Raw genomic sequence first — 21,917 nt, 5'->3', positions numbered from 1 at the left:
TATTAATATCCACAATCCTCAGCCTTGATGTGGCTGCTTGAATATAGAAAAGCAAGCAATTATGTGCTACTCTCGCTTTTGGGTTTTGTCCACCTCCATCTCCGGCAAGCCTCTCCCTCTCCATGCATTGAGCTCCCCTATAAATATAAAACAGATATTTCCTCTTAGCACACCACAAGTTCTTATTGGGGGCCCTCTCATTGCAGATATCCAGATCCAGATTAATTTGTAATTAGTCTTGAGTTGTTGAGCCTTTGAAAGATAACGGATTCCAAGTTCCATTCTATTTGCCCCAAACACTGACGATCACTTAGAAAGAATAAACCTTCTTGCGCTTGATAAAAATAGCTTAAGCTCAGACTTATTTGTTTGGCGACAAATGCCAGACACATATGTTTGAATGGCTTGGGTGATGCTAAAGCACAAAATAAATGAGTTGCTCTATAATAAAACTTGTCATTGTGTCTCTCTGGCTGTTTGTAAAAAGGGGGAATAATACTTAACAATTCATTAGCTCGTTGCAGGCAGCACTAGCTTTTTCTTTACACAAGACATCACTGTTAATGCATGAAGTCAGAAACAGAAACAGGAATTCAATCTTAGTCAGCTTTACTCTTCTTTTTTACATTTTTCCTTTTAGGCTTTCCATTAATTTGCCCCCAGATGTCACATAACTGTCCGCAAATAACAAAAGATAATTGGGATAAAGACATACGGGCTTATTCTAGACAGTTTGTGCAGGTGTGTGTGCGGAGGGGGGGGGGGGGGTAAATGTACTGCAATAGTTTTTAAGGGGATAGGGGGTGTAGAGGCACAGGAGCAAGGGTGGTTGGGTGTGGGGGTGCTTCGTTCTATTAATAGTTGAGTCATCAGTGCCTCAGTGTTCTGAAATGGCACATTGTTAGATCCCCAATGGTGATTATTACTTTCTGTCAATGACCTTCATAACAAATTAAAATTATGCGACTGGGACAGAGTGTGCTCTTTAATAGGCATTATGCATGGGATTGTGTGCGCATGTTACTTTGTGCATGTAATTGGGTGTGTGTGTTTTAATGCGGGTGGCCAGAGGGTGAAGGCGCTTCCCTCCGCTCACTAAAATACCTCACATTGGGGCCTTTTACTCATTCATTCTTAAAGCGTGGCTCTATCTCATGTGGTCATTGTCTCATATCCACACAGTGACATACATACGCTCATACAAACACAGAGAGAGGATGTTTTCAGCTACAGTATAAATCTTTTTATTTCATTTTTTGAGACACTGGAGTCAAGTTCATAGAAGAGGAAAAACGGGACACGTCCTTGGTCTCTGGATTTATTGCCTGACCAGGCTATGGTGGGAGCAACAATGTCTCTCTATGTCTCTTACCCACACAGACAAGCATGCACACAGTGTGTAGGCATGAAGTAAAGCAGATTTACCTACTTTAGCTCCCCCTCCACAGCGGTCTTGTTAAAAGTGTTCATTGCCCCTCGTGGTAATATATGTCTTTAAGTGCATATTTATGCTCCCTAGCTATTGATCAGTGCACATTCCTCACCAGATAATTACTCCACTTTAATATGCACCCTTAATGAGGCTTAATTGATTCATTTTCATTGATGGAGAATAACGCCACTAATGGCTGCACTGTGCAGAGCATTGATGGCACGTACAGTAAAGACTCTGACCAGTGCCAGGTGGATTGAGGGCGGGATAGAAGTGGTAGTACTGTAGCTGAGTTTGATGATTGGCCTATTGTGCTTGCTGTTGATTTAGCATGCATGGGAATGAATAGGAAATCAATGGAGGCTTAGGGAGGAGCTCTGCTTTATTCAGTGTTAAACAGGCAGAGCAAAAGGGTGGTTGTCATTTATAGGTGACACCCTATAGACATACAGTAGCTGGAAATGATCTGGTAGCTGCTTTGTTTTGCTTTTCCATTAGTTTGTTTCCTTTAGTTTATTTCCTATTTATTTGCTATCCTTTCTTTTCCAATATCCTCTAATGTAATGTGCTGCCCTAAATCCTTTTCTTTCCTCTCCTTTATTGGCTTGCATTTAGTGTCATCCATAGAATGCCAGCAGTATCTTAGTAAAAGAGACAGCAACCTAGTCATCCTTCACTAATGGTAACCACACCACTTCCTGCCAACACAGACTGAGAGGGGGCATGATGAATATACACCCTGATTATTATAGCACTACACACACACACACACACACACACACACACACACACATACACATTGGCAAGTGTGTGTATACAAATGCACAAACACATTAGTGATTGCTCTGTCTTCATGTCCTAAAAGACACCCACCTCTGTCCCCATCTGCCTTTTGTGCTGTCATGCAGACAGTGGTGGACAATGCACACACAAGCACACACAATCACACACACACACACACTTATACACCCTCAAGCATCATCCACAGCCTCTCAACGGGGCTATGATCACCCTGCTAGAATGATAAAGTTAGTGAGACATCAGTGCTCCCTCAGACATTTGTAGTATGTGCATGTGTGTGTGTGAGTGTGTGTTTGAGTGTGTATGTCTTTTTCCAATGCTCTTTGAAGCCTGAAACAGACTTGAGGAGGGGGGGAAACAAAGGTGGGCCGGTGCCAGGGAGAAACTTATGGCACCATTCCTCTTCCCCAAGCCGGGCAGAGGCATAGCCTTTACTGAGGGAGAGAGGCACCTTCTGTCAGTATGGGGGGTGGGGGTGAGAGTAATAGAAATGGGAAAACCGGAATGGAGAAAAATGTAGGCAAGGAAAAGCATCCTTAATAGAAGAGGCATTTGTCAAGACTGTTCATGGTTTCTACCTGTGCGGAGATCAGGACTGAGGTTTGGCCCCTTCAGAAATGTTCGGATATCTGAAGATTGTGTCAGGCATCAGCTATAATTTTAGGCTGACCATTTAGAGTAAGTGCGGAGTTTTGGAGAAACAATTTTCACAGTGTAAAGATTATACTCCTTAAATAGATATCCTGCACTTCTACAACCTCTTTTTCATTCATGAAAGCACTTCAAATAAATGGCTCTAACACAGTGCAACCACTACACTTTCATTACCCAGGTTGAAAAAGGGAACCACCTCTCCTCCTCCTGCTTTTCCCATCCTCTTTTTTTTCTCCTTCACAACTTTAGTTTTAGTGCGGGAGTTCACTAATAAATATAAATGTTTGTGATTAGCATCTCTGCAGCACAGGTGCATGTTTGTTGCGAGGGAAGGCTTGTTCATTAATTTTCAGCCATGAAAAGTGCAGCGCGCCATGAACAGAGAGTCCAAATCGCACACACTGATAAATGAACGCACAGATTGTTAATGTACCATTGTAAGGCTGCTGCCTCTACCAGCTTTGGAAAAAAAAAAGGCCCACTGCCAAAAGCAGGGCTATGAGTGTGAACACACACACACATAAACACACATTGGGTCTGGGAGGTGTGGCAGGACCCATTCAAGGGTCTAGATTATACTGAATAGAGCATTAAATGGGTGTGTGTTTTTTTTATCCTTACACATATAGCCAGGAATTATTTTGATTGTATGGATAAGACACCCCCTGACGTGAGGCTTCTGGCTTGTGTTGTCTAATGAGATTTGGTAGAACTGCTTGTAATGATGGCACTGGGAGCCTTGTGTCCTGATACAAGAGTTTGTTGGCACATGTGGCTTTGGCCTTGCAGATAAAACATTTGGCACTGAAAGCGAATTTGTTTGGGTTTGTCTCAAGAATGCACACCCTTCATGAAGTGGTCATTTGGAAAACTGGTCAGTAATCATCAAAGTATTCATTTTATTGTCATCATGATGGTCATAATCATAATTTCATATCTGGATTAACCCCCTCTGCCACCCTGCAGCCTGCGTGGACATATCTGGCTCCGGCGTGGACACAACATGTGTGCATTATCAGAATTACCACATAGTGTACATTTTATTTAGATAACACATGCTAAATCTAGAGCCGATGCTCAACATGTTTTTCAGATATGGTTGTAACTGTAACGTCCACAGCAGGAGAGAGAAATACAGAGAAAGAGTAAACAAAGGCAACATTTAAAAAAAACAAAACAAAAATTGCCTCAAAATGGCTTGTTTTTCAGGAGCTGCAAAAATGTTTTATTTGGGGACTGCTGAACACCTGCCTTAAAATGTCGTTTCAACATCTCCCGAATGCCATTTTGCTTAATTGACTTGGAAATGGCCCAAATGTATTGCTGAATGCGGTCTAATTAATATTAATAATAAATGCCATTATTAACATCAAAGAACATCTGGTGCCCCTGTTTACCCCACCGCCTTATATGTAACACATTCTGCTGCTGTTTTCATCTCACAAACATTGCAAGGATAAACAACAACTTGTGTTTCCTTTATTTTTTATTTTGGTTGATTTTATTTTTGCTGTTGCTCTGACAATTTTTTAGGTCTTTGCTCTTATTTTTGTTGCTTCATAGGGTCAGTAGCGAAGTGACAAGTATGAGGTGAGGATGCTGTGTAAAATTTGGAGCACAGTTGTTCTTTTCTGCCCCCCTTCTTTTACTTTTTGGTCTAGACCTGGTTGTTGTAATGCCTCAGAGACTTCTCAGATCCCGGGTGTACTCACATAGGGAAAAAAAAATATATTAAAAAAATCCAAAAGCATCTGCACACCAAGAGAGCCCTATATTAGGACTTCCTCAATGCTCATAAATCATGGACCAAATAACTTTAATCTGAAATTTCATTAAGTAGTCCTTGTCAGGTAGTAAAAGGAGGGGGATAATGCAGTGGTGTTTAATGATAATTGGTGTTTGGTTAATAAATTCTGCGAGTTCAGATTACGTCCTAGCAGTGGCTGGAATGCTAGCATCAGCAGTGTAACTAAACCTCAAATTGATTAACTCGCATGAACCAGACGCTCACAAAGATGGCAGTGGTCCAAATCAAAAAAAGAGTGAGAGGGGAAGGGGGTGTTGGAAGAAGTGTGTGCGTATGTGTGTTTACGAGAGAAAGACAGCAAGAGAAAAAGAGATAGAGAGAGAGGGAGAGCAAGAGAGCATCAGGCCGGATGGTGTTGTGTTGCTCTGGTGTAAGGAAATCAAGTCCCCCCGGGCGCATTTTTAAAAGCCTAATGCCTTTCAAATGATGTCATCACATTTTACTCTTTCTCTCTATCCCCTCCCACCCTCCCTCTCACCCAGTCTCTCTTAATATCTTTCCCCTTTTCAAACTGTTTCCGTCAACCTCCCCGCCACCACCACCTTCCTGTTCCCCCTATCAGTTAGTTGGCTGCAGGGAGAGGCCGGTGGGCTTTGACGAGAGTCACGTGATGCATTAGAATAATGGCTGAGCAAGACGCAAAACATCTTGTGTTTTTATGACTGATATGCTTTTTTCCCCTCTAGTTTTATTTCCTGAAAGTGATATCATACTAATCAAAACCACAGAACGTTTAGAGTGCAAAGTGTGATTGAAAGAGCACCATTAAGGAACTGGCAACCCTCCTCTTCCATATTCCCCCCCACCCCGACACCATATATGCACACACAGTCACTGGGTTTGCTGTTTATTTTTGCTGTTGTTGTTGATGATTTTTTTTTTTCATTTTCTTTTATTTTCCTCCATTAAGAACTGGGTGTGGTCGCTGTAAAGGAGTAGGCTTCATGCCCTTTCCCAGGGGTACGCACATGAAAACCGACACACACACACACACACACACACACACTCAAAGATCCTTATCAATTTATATATTTGTCAGTCAGTTACGGGGCCTGCCCTGGTGGCTTATCCCCACGGTGGCGATGCATCGGTCGCATCATTTCAAGATCCTGGTGATGTGCAGTTGGAAGTGAGTGAGGTGTCTTACACACACACACACACACACACACACATTCTCTCTCTCTCTCTCTCTCTCTCTCTCTCTCATCTCCTTCTTCTTCTTCTCTCTCTCACACACACAGTTAGTCAGAGTGGAAGTGTGTGTACATGAGTGTGAGTGCAGCAGACAGCAGGCAGAGTGACTGATACTCAGCCTGCCTCCCAGATGGCCTGCTCAACTCTGCTCCAATCTGATCTCAGACCCTTTGTTCTGGCATGTTCCATTACGCCGCCGTGACACCAGTAAAGGCAGAGGGGAGACGAGCTGTCTCAGATCAGATACAGCTGAATTATACATGTATTTCTCTTTTTTCCCCCCTCTGTGATATTCTTGTACCAGAGTAGTCACAGTTCTGCATTTGTCATGTTGTTTTTTTTCCTGGGGCAGAGGAGAGTGAGGGCTTCATAGACGAAAGACACAAACAGTTGGAATGTTTGAGTTTGATGAGAGAATTTGGGAGAAAAACAAGTAGTAGTGGTTGGATTAATTAAAAGATGAGTGGTTTGATTCTTGATAAGGATTATCTGTTGTAAGGATTAATGCCAGAAAATGAGGTTTGGCTGAAATAAAACATGTCAACTCAGCAGGGGCCTCTGACACTTGAAACAAATTTAGATGAGGCAGATGCACTGGCATGTAAATACAGATTTTTTTAAATTAAATATCAAATATTAAATATCAAATCATTCTAGACTGTTTTTTTGCCTGTGATATAATGAAGAATCCTTTTTGCCACAGCAAGAGAAAGAAAAAAAAAACATGTAATGATTTTTGTCGTACTTCCACGGCAGGTTTTACTTAATCTTAAATGTTTTCATAAAAAGTGTCAGTTTAATAATCTATATTTATAGAGCACTTTTCAAAAGCCATAGTACAAATTGCTTCACATCAGGCAACCCATTAAAACAGACAAATGCTATATTTTAAAATAAACAAATGATAAAATCGGATTAAACTTTCAATACTTGTTTTAAAGCAATGATATATCCATGAGTTTTTGTTTTGGGCCTTGAATTGCAATTATTATGTGCCTGTTTTAGTATAGTGTTTTTAAAATTCTACCCATTCTAGCAGCTTATAAACATGACAGTGGTAAATGTTAAGAATCCTGGATATAAGTATAAACATGTCAGGTGTTTCTAATTGTATAACAGCATGAATAAAGTAAAAGCATAATAGTAGGTGGCCTTTACAGGCTCGTATATAAAAAGCCAAATGGTCACCTGTGACAATCACTTTAATGTTGCATCTCCTACAGTGAATCTTCTTAGCATGAAAAAAAGATGGAAGATGGGGAACGAAAATCAATACTAGGATAGTTACAGCTGGGTGTCAACAGGCAGCCTAGTCTCTTTCTGCATCACACACCAAGCTGTGAACGATGATGCCTAATATACAGAGTGACCTTCAAAATGTCATAAATGTGTTGTGCCATAAAGTGTCAATATTTGTGGTTATATGGAGCAGGATGACTTTTACAGTAATTGGAACAGCCACATTAAAAACTGTGGATCAACTGATTAAAGGCAGGCAGTCTGGTCACCTAACTACTGCCTAGGAATGATATACATTCGCTCATGTGCGCATACCTATAGGCGCTGTGTACATACACTTATATCACATGTCTACACACTCACAAGAGGAGCAAGGAAGCACAGCGTTCTGCTTTATCTTTCTTTGTAGTGTGTACTGAATGTGTGAAACCCATTTATTATTGAAGGGCTGTTATATGCCAGGAGAGCACACTCTCATCCTCTCAGTAGTGTGTCTTCCTCTTACAGGTGCACTATTAACCCTGACACACAAGGGTGTGTGTGTGTGTGTGTGTGTGAGACAGTGAGAGACAGACATGCAGTGTGTGTGTGTGTGTGCATGTGTGTGTGCTTGGAAGTGTGGTCTGGTGTTTGTCCTGCTTCTAATCTGTGTTTTGGATTTTTTAATTTTAGCCCCATCTGGGGTGGGCAGGTGGGCCAGTGTCTGTTACACGATCTGGGGAATCTTTGCCAAAAAGGGATCTGTACAGTAGACCGCTCAAAATATGTTTATGAGGAGGCAACTACGGCTACAGTATGGTGCAGTCCTGGACCAAGCACTGGGGGAATTGTATTTGCTTTTATTTATTTATTTTCTGTCTAGAGGGTGTCTTTTAGATGCAGTCAAATGAAAAAGTACACAAATAGCATGAAGGCACATGTGTTGATACAGTGCATGGTGTTTTACATAGTTTATTTGGAGTATGATTTGCATCATGTAATGAAATACTCTACTATTTTTAAATGTCCATTTTAACAAGCAAACAAACTGTATAAATTGTCACTGACTTCATTTTTTGGAGGGTCAATCCTTAGTTCCTATCACTATCCTCATAGACAACCTGGTTGAATGTCCCTCAATATAGTTTTTCCCTTGCACATGTTCTTTCTTCCGTCGTCTCTTTTCACTCCATGGCCTGTCACGTATTGTTTAAAATGATGTGGAAAGCAAGATCTTTTTAAACCAAGATCCACAGTTTAACATCTGCTTTAAAAACTGCTCTGTTGCCCAGCTTCTGTCTCCTCAATTGTACACAAAATTAAAACACACACTTGCCAAGCCAGAGTAGAGGCATCTGGTATTTAGTGTCTGTGTATTGTCGCAGACTTACATTTAGGTTGCCTTTCAGTTTCAGTTCTGACAAATAGCCTTCAGCCTGATAGCGGTGTTGCTGAATGGAGTTGTGTGTTTAGTGTCAGTGTAGCAGAGGACTTGCTGACTTGGGTCTTTCCATTCTGTAAACCTTATTTGACTCCCCAACAGAGGAGGGGTGGAATGGGTTGGCAAGTGACAGAAAAGAGAAAAGATTAGGCTACTGTTAAAAAATGTCTCTTATTGTGCAGCGTGGTTGCCTAAGTGGGTTGCTCAATTTGGATTCTTGTTCTTTCTTTCTGGCTTCCTCCCCTCCTCTATGCACATACCAAATAATGTGCCAGATTGGAAAATAAATAACATTTTCAACTGTGTTTGTGCTCCTCTAGGTCACACGCATACTGACATGCTAAGTAATTCCTTTTACCATGGAGTCCACAGACAATGTTTATATGTGGTGATGTTGAAATATACAGTAGCCACAACCAGCACACACTGGCTTTATCTGTTCGTTTCTTTTCTTTGACCTCAGCAAGAAAGAGGTCACTGTCACTGTTGCTCATGACCACAAAGGTCACGACTTCTCAGTGTTTCACATTTCAGATTAGTAAAAGTTGATACAGAAACAGTAAAAGAAAAAAAGAAAGCACCTGAATGATAAAGGAAAAATATTTTAACATAAATTTTTACTTTGCTGTGAAATTTGCAACTCTGTCGTGACAACTTCGAAGTGTACGAGTTGATCAGTAGCGTCTATCAAAGCGACTAAAAGTAGTGTAGATATTTTTATTTTCACATCTTCAAGATGCAAGACATCAAAAATCTATTGTTTTCAAGTTATGTTTCCCCTGTGTTTTGAACTTAGCTGTGTTGCTCGGGCCTTTAAACTCTGCACTATCTCATGACTGTCAGCAAATCACAGACTCCTAACCTTCCATAAAACAACGCCAGCGTGTTCAGTCTGATGATGACACCCTCACCTTAGATTATGCTGCTGTCAACACATTCCCAGGTTGTTGCTACGCATCTTTAGATTCATATTCAGAAGGTGATTGTGTTGATAACAGACTGCTGTTGCAATAAACTGCATCATCGTTTTTTTTTTTTTGGTTTTTTTTTGGCATGCGGAGGATGTGGCAGAGGGCGGGGTCAAAGCCGTTATCACCCTATCATATCTCTGACAGCTACCTGTCACAATCAGGTCGCAGGGAGAGATGTGAGGAGATCCTGCAATGCTGACATCGCCCAATTTATCTTTTTTCTTCTTTCTGTCTCATTTTGCATTGTTAATTTTCACTGCAATCCAGCGTATGCTTAATAGGAATGATGATGGTAGCAAGGATAAAAAAAGAAAAAAAAAACAGGAGGAGAAAGGAGAGGCGGCGGTGATGCAGGTAGTGGTGTGGAGGGTGTGTGTGTTTGAGTTGAGGGGGGTGTATCTCAGGACTATGGTGTTTCTAAAGAAACTGAAAAGCTTATGAACTGTCAGCGTTCTGTCAGCGAGGAAAATAGTGCTGCCCGTGAACCCATTTGATGCATTTGACTTTGTGTGGCGTTCGCACATTTGAGCAAGGGAAATGAGGGACAAAAAGAGGCAGACAGAGGAGAAAGAAAAAAAAAACATGATGTGTTGTGATGTGTGAAGGGCTGGTTTGAAGTGGCACTCAACACACCTTCCATTTGTCTCCCCCTCTTTGTTCTGTCTCTGTGTGTGCTCCAGATGTTGGGGAGGACTTGGGGAAGGCAGCTGGGAGTATTCAGCCCCCTCTGTCCCAGCATCGTGAGCGGAGTCTGGGCACATCCTCCAAGGATTGTCCCTATTGTGGCAAATCCTTCCGCACCTCTCATCATCTCAAAGTCCATCTACGGATACACACAGGTCAGTAAGGATACCACTTGTGCAGGCGTAGAGAGCATTTCTCTAGCAATTAAACATTTATTGTACTTCATGCAAAATTTACTTTACTACTTGTACTGACAATGCTTCTGGGGTTAGACTGACATATTGTCTTATGAATGTTGGCCTAAACACATATTGGAGTCAATCTGCCTCTGATATGATGGATAAGATGCAGATTATTTGATTGCATATTGGCCTAGTAATTGCTAAATATTGCATTAGTTGTCTCTGGGAATCCCATAATCTGAATTTATATTAAAGACATACTACAAAGAAATAGGTTAAGATACTGTACATTTGTAAACACGCAGTAAAAAAGAAAGAAAGAAAAAAGAAAGCAGAAACATGCTTAGAATCACAAGCTACCTTCATCAAATTTGCATAGATGGTCACAGCACAACAATGTCCTGAAAATAGCTCATCAGCACAAACTAATCCTAGAGATATTTCCTGTGCTGTCTTATCAGATGTTTGACTTTAACACATTTTCTTGAAACTAACATAGTGAAAAATAAATGAAACTCTTCATAAGAAGGAATATGCAGTTCCTAAGAGTGTCCCTGACTGTGGCTTAAGGCCATTGTTATTTTTTTTTCCATGCTCATTTCATTGAGCTCTAATTAACACAACAAGGGTTTAGTGTCCTCTGATGACATCACTCAGAGGGCAATTTCACACTCACTAACTTTGAATAACTTTCAAGCCAAAACAAAGCCAGCCTGTCCACAGTTTATGGATATGCGTGAGATGATGGGCGTAATAGATTTGGCTTTATTTTTCAGTCAAGCATCCTAGCCCTCTGAGATGTATACTCTCTGCCCTTACATCTCACCAGCCAGGGCTCAGACAGTTCTATGGTAACCTGTTCACTGGTTTTTACTGGGAAGTCAGGGCTGCAGTCAGACTAATGATGTGGACAGTGGACAGTAGCCAGGGTTTTAACCCTCTGCAAGGTACGAACGCCCCACTGACTATCCAGGTTAAAGTCACAATTAGACCAAACAGAGGACACCTTACAACAAGGACGCTTGGTTCTAGCTGGTGGGTCCTGTGCGTCTGCTTGTCTCACAGGTACTTATTGTTTCACCTTGGCATCTAAGAGAACTGAAGAACAGTTACTAATGCTGATGATTTAAGGTTAAGAAAAGATCATGCTGTTAGATTTAGGCAACACACCCCGAGTTCACCCTTACTTTCTAACTCATCACATGAAAGATCCACTGTTTCTCACAGTGGCACTGAAAGTTGATATCAGACATAAATCTAAAGGTGCTGAATCGTCATATATTAACTTAATTACTAAGTGGGCTGTTTATTAAAGGTCCAAAACTATTTAAAAAAATGTTCATTAGAATTTCCCAGGACCTAAACATATTTGAAAAAATTAAAAAAGAAAAAAAAAAACATGATTGATATAATTAGTAAACCATCCCATTTGTGATGCTGGTCTGGATTGGAGTGCAGCTGACTTGAACCTACAGGAAAGGCTTTAACAATAGTAAAATAAAACCAAAAATGACTTTCAAAGGTGTCTTTAGGTTTCTGTTTATGTACACTCACACTGTTCAAGTAAATAAGCACATGCTCTGTTAAGAAAATAAAGAATAAAACTATACTGAAAATATCATTGATTTTTGTCAGTGGACCCAACACAGTAAATTAAGATGTTCTTGAAAAGATGACTGACCGACCATCCTGGCCTCTAGGTTCTACACTTCACTACGAAGCAACCCTTGGGTGCCAGTAAAGAGGCTGAAAATGGAAATCCCTTACAGTCAAAAAAACAAAAAAAAACCAATGCTTGCATTTCTTCTTATTCTCCTTTTCTGTCCCCTTTTTCTTTTTCTTCCACCTCCATGCACTTATAAGGCAGAATGAGAGATCACCTATACTGTAACCCCCTTAATAAGATGTACATACTGCACCTCACATCTGGAGTAGAATTAGAAGGAAAAGCTTTACACTGTAGCACATTAACACGTCTGGTGCATCCTCACATAAATAGGATTTCTATGTTAAATAGTGCATCCAGGTCACTACCAGGCAGTGGTGGTTTTCATGGGGCATCTGTTATCCCCTGGTATGAAAGCTGAATTATGTCTGCTTTGAGTAGTACAGTAAGGATACCCATGAGGGCCCTATTTTATCATGGAGGAGGTGTAGACCTCAACCCAGGCCTGGCATTAATTCATTTGGCAAATACACACACAGACAAGAAGGCTCATCTCATTTCAGCCACACAGTGTATTTTACATTTATCAATACATATGTCAAAAATACAGTGAAGTCAAAGACTTACTCTGGAGCCATCTATACCTGAGCTTAAAAGTGAGAAAGGCTTAGAAAAGATGTGGTCCTTTTGGAATGGAATGTATCTTTGGATGCAGGCCTATCTAAGCACAGCTTCAGCATAGTCTTCTACATGTGGAGAGGAAAGCAGCTTGATGTATTGCCAGAATGTGGCCTTTAAATCATTCCTATAACCTAATCATACTAGCTCCACTGTGAAATCCTGATTACATCCACAAGATGACTTTTACAGCAGCTAAAGATCCTCTCTGTGCTCTGGTGACAATGTGGAGAAATTCACAGATGACAGCCAAGCTCCCCTTCATCCTAATGCAATGTGAGTGACACAATGGAGTTGCTTACCAAGCCCATCGAGGCAGCATTGTGCAACGCACCACGGAGATTAATGAGCAACTAACATCAGCTTGAAAGGAATGAAGTGAATTTAAATTTCTCCAAAAGTTAAAGAGCTAATGTTACAATATTAATTTCCTCTTGAACAGTGAGTGGGAAAATATCCATTAGCAAAATTAACCACAGTTTTCTAGGTAGCTAACATTGTGCGGCTGCAGCGCTACAGTGTGGGGCCACAGCTAATGAACACACTGCAGAGGGTGATATTTCATTATACAAATTAATGCTCACATTTTAATGGGAAAGTCACATAATGAATCTAGGCTTCAGTGACAGCAATTAGAGGCCCAGATTGTCCCCTTCTGGACAAGGCACTATTTAGCAGTAAGCAGCTGTGTGTAAAAAATAAAAAGGTCCTCGTTCTTGACAATAGCTGCACATAACTTCAGGCAGGGCCACATAACCAGTAAGAGTCCCTGCTCACCTTTAAATGAGGAGAAGGGGAGACAAAGAGAGGGAGAAAGGGAAAGCAGACAGGAAGGACTTGCCCATGTCACTTAACCTTAACCTGACCTTGTAATCAGGATGAATCAAGTGGGACCTGTGATCTCCCTCTTCATTCCCTCTCACTCCTTTGCCCCCTCCTTCCTTCCTTTTTTTCTCATTCTTTATCTCCCTCCGAATGCATGTTTCCTCAGTAAAACCTTTTTCTTTTATCTCCATTTCCAGTATCTTCAGTACAACAACACTGCTAGATTTAATATGCTTCTCATTTGGTACACACTTACATTGCACACTCCTGAGTGCATAAACTACATATTTATGGTGTGAATTGTTTCCCTCTCTGGCAAATTAACTGTTTTTCCTAGCAGTAAAAGCAACACGTTCAACTCACCACTAAACTCATACCTAAAGAATAAGACTGTCAGTTTAATATTTCATTGATGTGCAGATCAATTTTTTTGACCTGATCCTGATCTGAATCCTTCACCTTTGTGTATTTATCTTTGTGTACTGTGATAATAACTGTGATTAAAAAAGATTATTTACTTGTGTTGTTTACTTGTGTTGATTATACTGTATATGTGCCTGACAGATGAAGTAACAGCTGTAGTCTATCTGGCATGATGCACTGTATTTCTCACAAGATTTTTGATCCAAATACTGAAACTATTAAGTCTATAAGCTTCATTTATTGATATGAATGAAAGTTTAAGTGAAGAATGTGACTCCTCATACTGACATGATGTGGTCCAACTCACTCTGCTGGAACTAGAGAAACACTCAGCTCACTCTAAAGGTACAGTGGTGTAACAGAGAGGAGCTTCTTAGGCCAGACACCAGACACCAGCCTGCAGAAAGCACATTAAAATAGACACTTTCCATTTTGGCCTGTTTTCAGGTTAGAATTAACATTACCCGTCATTAAGGCGAGCAGCGCTGCAGCCTCTAGCACGCTGAGGTCAACAAAGCACCGTTAAATTCAGTGAAGAAAAATTGGATTCTGATATGTTTTATTTGATCCGATACCTTTATAATATGCCTGGAGTGACACAAAATGAACAAGGAACTGATCCTACTATCAAGTAGTTAAAGCCTGATCTTAATTCTGTGCCACAGAGCTAAGTTTTCCCCCCAAAATAATAAAAAAACATCAAATAAAAACACATCAATGAGACACTGTTGCACTGGGTGGCAGATTAATTCATTACTGTAAACACAGTCACAGCAATATGATTTGAGAATCGTCCATACATTGCACTTGGTGCTGTAAATACTTACTAGAATGCCAAATGTGTGTTCATCCACAGCTAAAAATAGGTCTCAACAAATGTACTGTTTGCTCTTGTTGGAGTAATATTTGCCAAAAACTACACTGAAGATGTATATCTTCTTTAGGAGCAAATGTGCTTGAGGCTGGCTGCCAGAAGTAGGATAGCATTCAGAGATGGCTGGTTTTGCTCCTTTCATGGCATTTACTGACAACAAGTAAAAAAAAAATCAAAGAGCTCATGCCAGCTTTACCTTTTAATGAATATTTACCCCACATTCAGCCAAAGTCCCAGATTATGGACAGTTTGGTGTCACTGTCCCCTCTGAGGCATTTGAACTATTAACCTTGACAGTATCAGAGGCATTCTCGATTCACTGCTAACCATTAACTTAAACAGATGTAAAACAGCTTCTATCCTTTACTCAGTCTCTCAAACACACCTCACTGTTTTTCTCTGTCCTTTGGCCAAAATGGAAATTCATCATCCAGTATGTCATTTCTATTAAGCCGTTTTAACTGTCCTTCTGTACAGTTTGGGGGTCTTTATGTTTACTTGTTTCTATGGTGCTGTCACAACTGACACAAAGCAAGACTAAATCAGTGCATCCAAGATGAAGAGCAAGCATACTGTAGAGCAGCAAATCCCAGTACAGTGGTCAGGAGAAATATCTTTTATAGCGACAAAAGTGTCACTTGGGCATTTATGAGCTCCAGCCAAAGCTACAAAAGCTGCGGTGGTGCATTTTTTTTACTCATCCTTCACCTTTGCCAGGAATAAAATGTCCAAAGTAGTTCAACAAAGTGAAGACGGACAACAGCAAAAAGTTTACCATTCTATTTTTAACTCCCAAGTAGCAATTTCCTAGTTTTGTGGTGGCAGTGATCTGTCATGTGGCTGGGAGGTTGTGCTGTTTGCACTGATATCAATTAAAAGTGGATTAACGGGTACATAATGACCTTTAGCAGTAAATTGTGTGTAATGTTGCAAGGCAGGATACAGTATATTCCCCAGATGTCACACCAGGCCCCTGACGTATGATGGAGCAGATGTCTTAGCCAGTCCAAATGGCCCTCTAAGAAACACACACACACACAGTCTCAGGCTGACGCACATGCATAATAAACGTGTTTGCACACATTCCAAATGGTGCACACATATACACACACGTACCTAAACACAAATAGATGCAGAAATGCACTTGTCATCTGTTTCACTCGCCCCAAATATATTTAAATACTCAATTTTAATGGAAAATTGGAATAAACCGATCACTCTCTGAGGGCATTTGTATTTATTTTCATTCTGCCTTGCTCCGTAAACATCAAAGGAGAGTGTCGAACATGCAATCTTTTATGCTTTTCATTCTCATTTTAGATATGTAGATGGTACATTAATCTTTATTTTCCTACCAGGAACATTAACAACCCCTTATAAGGAAAGAAAAGATAAAGGAGGGGGAAAAAAAGAAGATCAGATCAGTCTAATTTCTGTCTAATTTGGCTCTTAGAATATCATTTTGTCCAGTTAGAGGAATTGAGAATGATCATTTGCATCAGGGACGTTTCCTTATTAAATCAGCACTGAGCCTCTGTTCGGCAGCTCACAGGATAAGCACTTATTGGGTTAAAAGCTCATCTTGTATGGTTTATTTTAAATATACTCTGTGCTTCATAGCCACTCTTGTGTAAGAGAAAAGATACCTGCCTTTCTATCACAAGTCAGGGTTCTCTGTCTCTCTGCATGCTCTCTTTCCCCTATTCTTTCTCTGTCCACTCTTCACCATTTCCACCTTCAATTTTCTTTTGTATGCCCTCCTATTCTTTTCTCTCCTCTATCAATATTGTATTGAGTTGGTGTTTGTGGCCCTTTATTTGAGAACTCTGCAGTAGGTCTGCAGATCGCAGTCTTTTCTGGAATGGTGCCCTCTAAATAATGATAAATTACTTGAGCAGTATGCCATTTGCTAATTATATCCATGATTTACTACACAGCCCGACTTAAATCATTCAAGCCAGTCTTGCGTAACAATGCCTTTTTTCTTTTATAAAATGGTTTCCATGTGTATAATGTAAACAATTTATAGTCATATTCTCTATATATAGAAATGTGCATACACAAACACAACAACCATCCCTGTTTATGTTTTTTTCAACCACTCTGCCTCTGTTTTTACACAGTCACAGTTATCCCCCCAACAAAAATTCTATGCTGGGAACATTTTATGTGTATATTTTGAAAAAAAAATCAATCTTAGCATTTTTCTCTCTCTTTCTGTTCATTGTTTAATGACTCTAAATCTGGCTCAGACTCCAAGACTCTTATAATTGCTAGCAGGATGTGTTCTATTTCAACATAGTATTGTAACATAGGCTGAAAGAAGAAGGAAGCCGGAGACAGAATTTGCCTTTGTGTGCGCAAATGTGTACCCTATACACCACACAACCCCACAGCACCACTGTCAACTGTCTGCACACACACAACTATTTCCATGATGGCCAAAGCCCATTAGTCCCTCCAGAACCCTCAGTCATGGTGTCTAGGCCCAGCTGGCCTGGCCCCGCCCCCATAACAGAACATGAACACAACAATAACTCAGAAACTCACAGTCTCTGTCCATAGGGGCAGGTGGGAGCTCCGCTGATGCCCCTCCACCCCCCAGCATGCTACAGTATCCTTTCAATGGTAGATCCTCTTCTGGCAGAATAACACTGGTGTTATACTATTATCAAGAATATTCATAAGTATGGATATGCAGCATAAATACATATATGAAAATGTTATGCAACATGCTCACCCCTCTTTTTCCATAAAATAAATTACTTTAATCTATGTATCCTGTAGTGGATCCTTTTGTTCTGTTTAAAAGGGCTTCGGTGAAACAAGCATGTGGTTCACATATGTTGCCTGCACACTACTCGTCTCCATTTCTGTTTTAAAATACTCATTGGCTTACTTATTTATTTATTTTAGTGTATTGCCGTATTTTGTTCTCAGTGCACTGCAGTGGCAGTAGATGGGAGGATCTTATGCTATGGCAGATTTATGCCTCTCAAGATAAACTGCAAATAGGGAATGTCTGCGAAATTGAACTCTCATCATCAAGGCACAGGTCTGACAGCAAACAAGGCCAGAACAGAGGCATGATGACCCCACTGGAGGCACACACAAACACACACATCCATGCACACATGCACAGAAACACACAAAGGCCCAGCCGCACCCTCAGCTTCAGCCCTCAATCGCGCACACAAAGATAGCATCAAGACAGTTTTGTTGTCAGTTGAAAATATTATCTCTTTTAGTGCACTGAAAGCACCATATGGTGAAATGTTTTTTTTTTTTTTTTATGGTGTTGATGTGAATGATGGCTCACTTGGCGGGGCTGGATCGAGCTGGATCGACCCATATTCAGATGTCTGCTCCACACCCCCATCCCAATTCAGACACATGCAATAACACACACACATCAAATGGAACACAGCTGATGACTATAGAAAAAAAAAACTAGAAGAAAACATGGAATTATTGGTTAAAATACATGATCCTGTTCATTATCACTTTGTTTTGTATTTTATTTCATTCTGTTTTTCTTCCTCAACTGTTGCTTCTTCTATATTCATTTTATTTTCATTTTGTCCCTTCGTTCTTTTTTGAGGAATTTGTGTGTGTTCTGATGCCAAATAAAACTGAGGCAATTGCAAAATATCCATTTTTTATAGTAGTTAATGAAATGCATATCTTTTTTGTGAGCTCTACTCTTTTGACCTAATTTTCCTGCTCCAATAAATAGATTTTGATATCCAGTCAATCTAATAATCAGGTTAATTATTCACTGTTTTCCCTGTCGTTCCCTTTCTGTTTCTCTGTCTCTTTCTTGGCCTCTCAGGAGAGAAACCCTACCGGTGCCCTCATTGTGACTATGCCGGCACCCAGTCCGCCAGTTTGAAGTACCACCTGGAGCGTCATCATCGTGAACGTCAAAATGGCTCCACCACCTCAGGCCCATCTTCTGGTCACACCGCTTCTTCAGAGCACAAAGAGGATCATGTTAAGACATCCGGTGGTGGCATCTTTGCCCGACCTGATGTCCTCCGTAATGTGTTCAAGGGAATGCCTTCCAACCTCGACTTCAGGGCCGGCTCATTGCTGCCACATCAGTGGGCATCAGCAGGCATGATGTCTCCACAAGACCGAGATCGGGAGCGCGGAGAACGTCGTTTTGACTCTGGTTCCTCAGCCGAGAGCATGAAGAGTGCCGATGGCCTGGTCTCAACAACGACAGATAGTCCTGCCAGCTTTTCTGACCTAAGTAGGGCTTACCAAAGCATGATGGGAAATGGTGTTCACTTTCAAGGTTCTCTTCAAGCCTTCATGGACAGCTTTGTTCTCAGCTCCATGAAGAAAGATATGAAGGATAACCAGAGTCCAGCCCAGCTCCAGACTCAGCACTATCATGATAACGGTGAGCCCAAAGCCAAGCGGGGTGCCTCAGCTGACCAGGGCAGAGAGGATAAGCCTGAAGCCAAACAGAACTCAGAGCCTGGCAAACCTGGGTCCCAGTATGAACCACTTGATCTGTCTGTGTCAGTTAGGCCTGAGTCTGCACCTGGATCTCTCCCTGGCTCTTCAGTCACTATTCATGATAATGTAGTATGGCATGGCTGCCTCTTCTGCTCCTTCTCCACTTCCTCATTGGAGCTCATGGCTCTGCACCTCCAGGCCAACCACCTGGGTAAGGCCCATTTGCAGCGGTCTGATGCAGGAAAGGAGCTTCATGGAGAGGCCTCTCCCACCACCTCTACCATTCATTCCTCTAACACCAAGACCTCTGGTGTGGCCCTTGACAAAAGTGGAGACAGAGATGGAGAAAAAAGCCAGGGAAATTGGAACAACCACATGGACCAGCCCTACAACCCCTTCCAGAGTGACTTCTACAGAAGATTTGGAGGCTTGTATGATGGCTCCCCAAGGGCCAACCAGGGTCTTCAAGGCTATCTAGGCACAGCAGAGCAGGGTCTGGACCCACCTAGTCAGGTTTTTGTAGGAGGAACCTCAGCCAGTGATGATCATATTGGTGAGAGTGGCTCCTGTGGAGATGCTGAAGAGGACCAGATTGGATCAGATGATGAAATTATAAAAGCTGGGGTGCATAGTGCCAGTGACACTCCCTCAACCACCCCTAAGAGACAACAACAATCAAATAACTCTGATGAGGAGGAAGAGGAGGCAGGAGTGGCTGAAGAGGAGGAAGAAAGAGATGAGGATGGGCAAATGGACATGGAGAGAGAGGAAGAAGGAAGTCCAGCGTCAGATCATCTTCAGAACCACCCTAAACATCTCCAAGATGATTCCTCTCTGCCCCCTAGGAGTGGAACTGGTCTGGCAGCATCTTCGCCTGCCATGACACCACTTTCTCTTGTTCCCCGACCCCAGAGCCAAGCTTTGCCACTAGAGAAGCAGTGGCAACAGGGACTGGGCCTCCTGTCTCCTGGAGGTCCTCCAGGACTGTTGAAGGCTGAGCAGCAGAACCAACTAGAGCAGCAGATGAACATGTTGTCTGTCCTCAGAGCCTACAGCAATGATAACCTCCCTGCATTCAACGGCCTGGGAAGCGGAGTGGGAGGAGCACCCACAGGAGGCATGAAGAGGCCAGATGTACCTGGTGAGTGTGCTTAACCCCTAATGGTACTGTAACTTGCAAAGCTCACACAAAGCTCAAGTCATGAATACACATGTGCTTGAAGCACAAATTCAATTTCAACTGCATACACATAAACACACAAGACAAACATATAAAATGTTTTTCCCTGACACCCACAAAGGAATCTCAGACACTCACTAAAGGTCTTGAGATTGGCTCTGAAGTGATTTCAACCTTATTTCAAGCAAGTTTGGAAGCTATCACCCTGGCGACTAGCTACAGATTAATCTTTATTACACGTTTATATTACTGGGAGAGCTACGCCTCCCTCCCGCTCCACTGCATGAAGGGAATAACCCTGGATGAGTCAGAGCAGGACCCCAGCTCCCTGTGCCATCTCCTCCTCATGTCTCTTAACTATCTTAGCTCTCATAAAGCCAGCTCCCAAAAGCCCATTACTTTATAAGACTCGTCGATCTATGACCCTGCGAAAAATGAACTGTCAACTTTCATGATTCTGCTAAGGTTACAACCAATCCTTGAGACTGAAGAAGGAAGTCCTTTTTTTATTTTCTTTTTTTTTTTCTTTACAATGCTCTTTTTCTGTTTAGGGGTGGTTGCTGAAGTGTATCTATAGCAAGAAAGGCTGAAAACACAGAGAAGAGACAGAATATGTAGCTGTGGCAATGGTTGAGATCCAATCAGTGGCAATTTCTTCAAATTAGAAAATGAGACATTTAAATGAGTCTGCAATTGTACTTTTTTAAATAAAACTGGCAAATATTAATAGTAATAATAGTGTTGTGCAAGGTTCAACAATGTTTCATTTCTTTTTACATAAGCCTTTTTACATAACTTTTAAATAAGTACCAGATACAATATGCTGTAGCTATCTGGATTAATTTTCAGTATTTACTCAATTGATGTCCTAAAATGTCGTATTTTGCAAATCTTTGTTGGATTAAATTTTAAATACTGTTTTAATCTTAACTTCTTCTTCTTCTTCTTCTTCTTGGCCGAATACATTTCATAATCATGAACATTTTCCTGTGCTATCTTGTGGATAGCAAAATAATGAAATGTTTTGCCTAATAGATGCAGAATTCATATTTTCAGGCATACATTAATGAAGATACAATAAAACATTCATTAACTTACAGAATAATAATAATGACCTATTTGATAATGAAACAATGCAGCTACATCTGACATTTCTGACAAAATATTACCCATTGTGATGGGACCAAGATCTCTGTATATTTTAACATCTTGAAAGGTTTTTAGGGGAACAGGCCTGACATAAATACATACTGTATGTACAGATTGTATAGATTGGAGGATGCAGTAGATAAGTTTAATAGGTTTTTTGTGAATGTTGGTCCTAGTTTAGCAAGAAGCATTTGTACAGATGATACATCCGTCACTATAAATAATAATACAATCGAAAGGAACATGAGTTCTATGTTTTTGAAGCCCATAG

The 21,917-nt window shown here is 41.0% G+C and overlaps 1 protein-coding gene across 7 annotated transcripts in view; it reads left to right on the top strand.

The window, feature by feature from the left end:
• Positions 1–21,917, top strand: part of znf536 (zinc finger protein 536) — a 232,127-nt gene that overhangs the window by 137,073 nt on the left and 73,137 nt on the right. For 6 of the 7 annotated variants that reach the window (XM_020605877.1, XM_020605879.1, XM_020605878.1 and 3 more), the window contains 2 exons: positions 10,199–10,357; positions 18,683–20,458. In XM_020605877.1, coding sequence (XP_020461533.1) covers positions 10,199–10,357; positions 18,683–20,458 — 1,935 coding nt within the window. Of the gene's footprint in view, positions 1–10,198; positions 10,358–18,682; positions 20,459–21,048; positions 21,235–21,917 lie in introns of those variants that run through there. The other variant, XM_020605884.1, reaches the window with a different exon arrangement.

This window comes from Monopterus albus, unplaced genomic scaffold, assembly GCF_001952655.1.
Source record: "Monopterus albus unplaced genomic scaffold, M_albus_1.0 scaffold73.1, whole genome shotgun sequence".
Lineage (NCBI taxonomy): Eukaryota > Metazoa > Chordata > Actinopteri > Synbranchiformes > Synbranchidae > Monopterus > Monopterus albus.
Note: the sequence above shows the minus strand (reverse complement) of the source record. Positions and strands in the feature narration are given on the sequence as shown.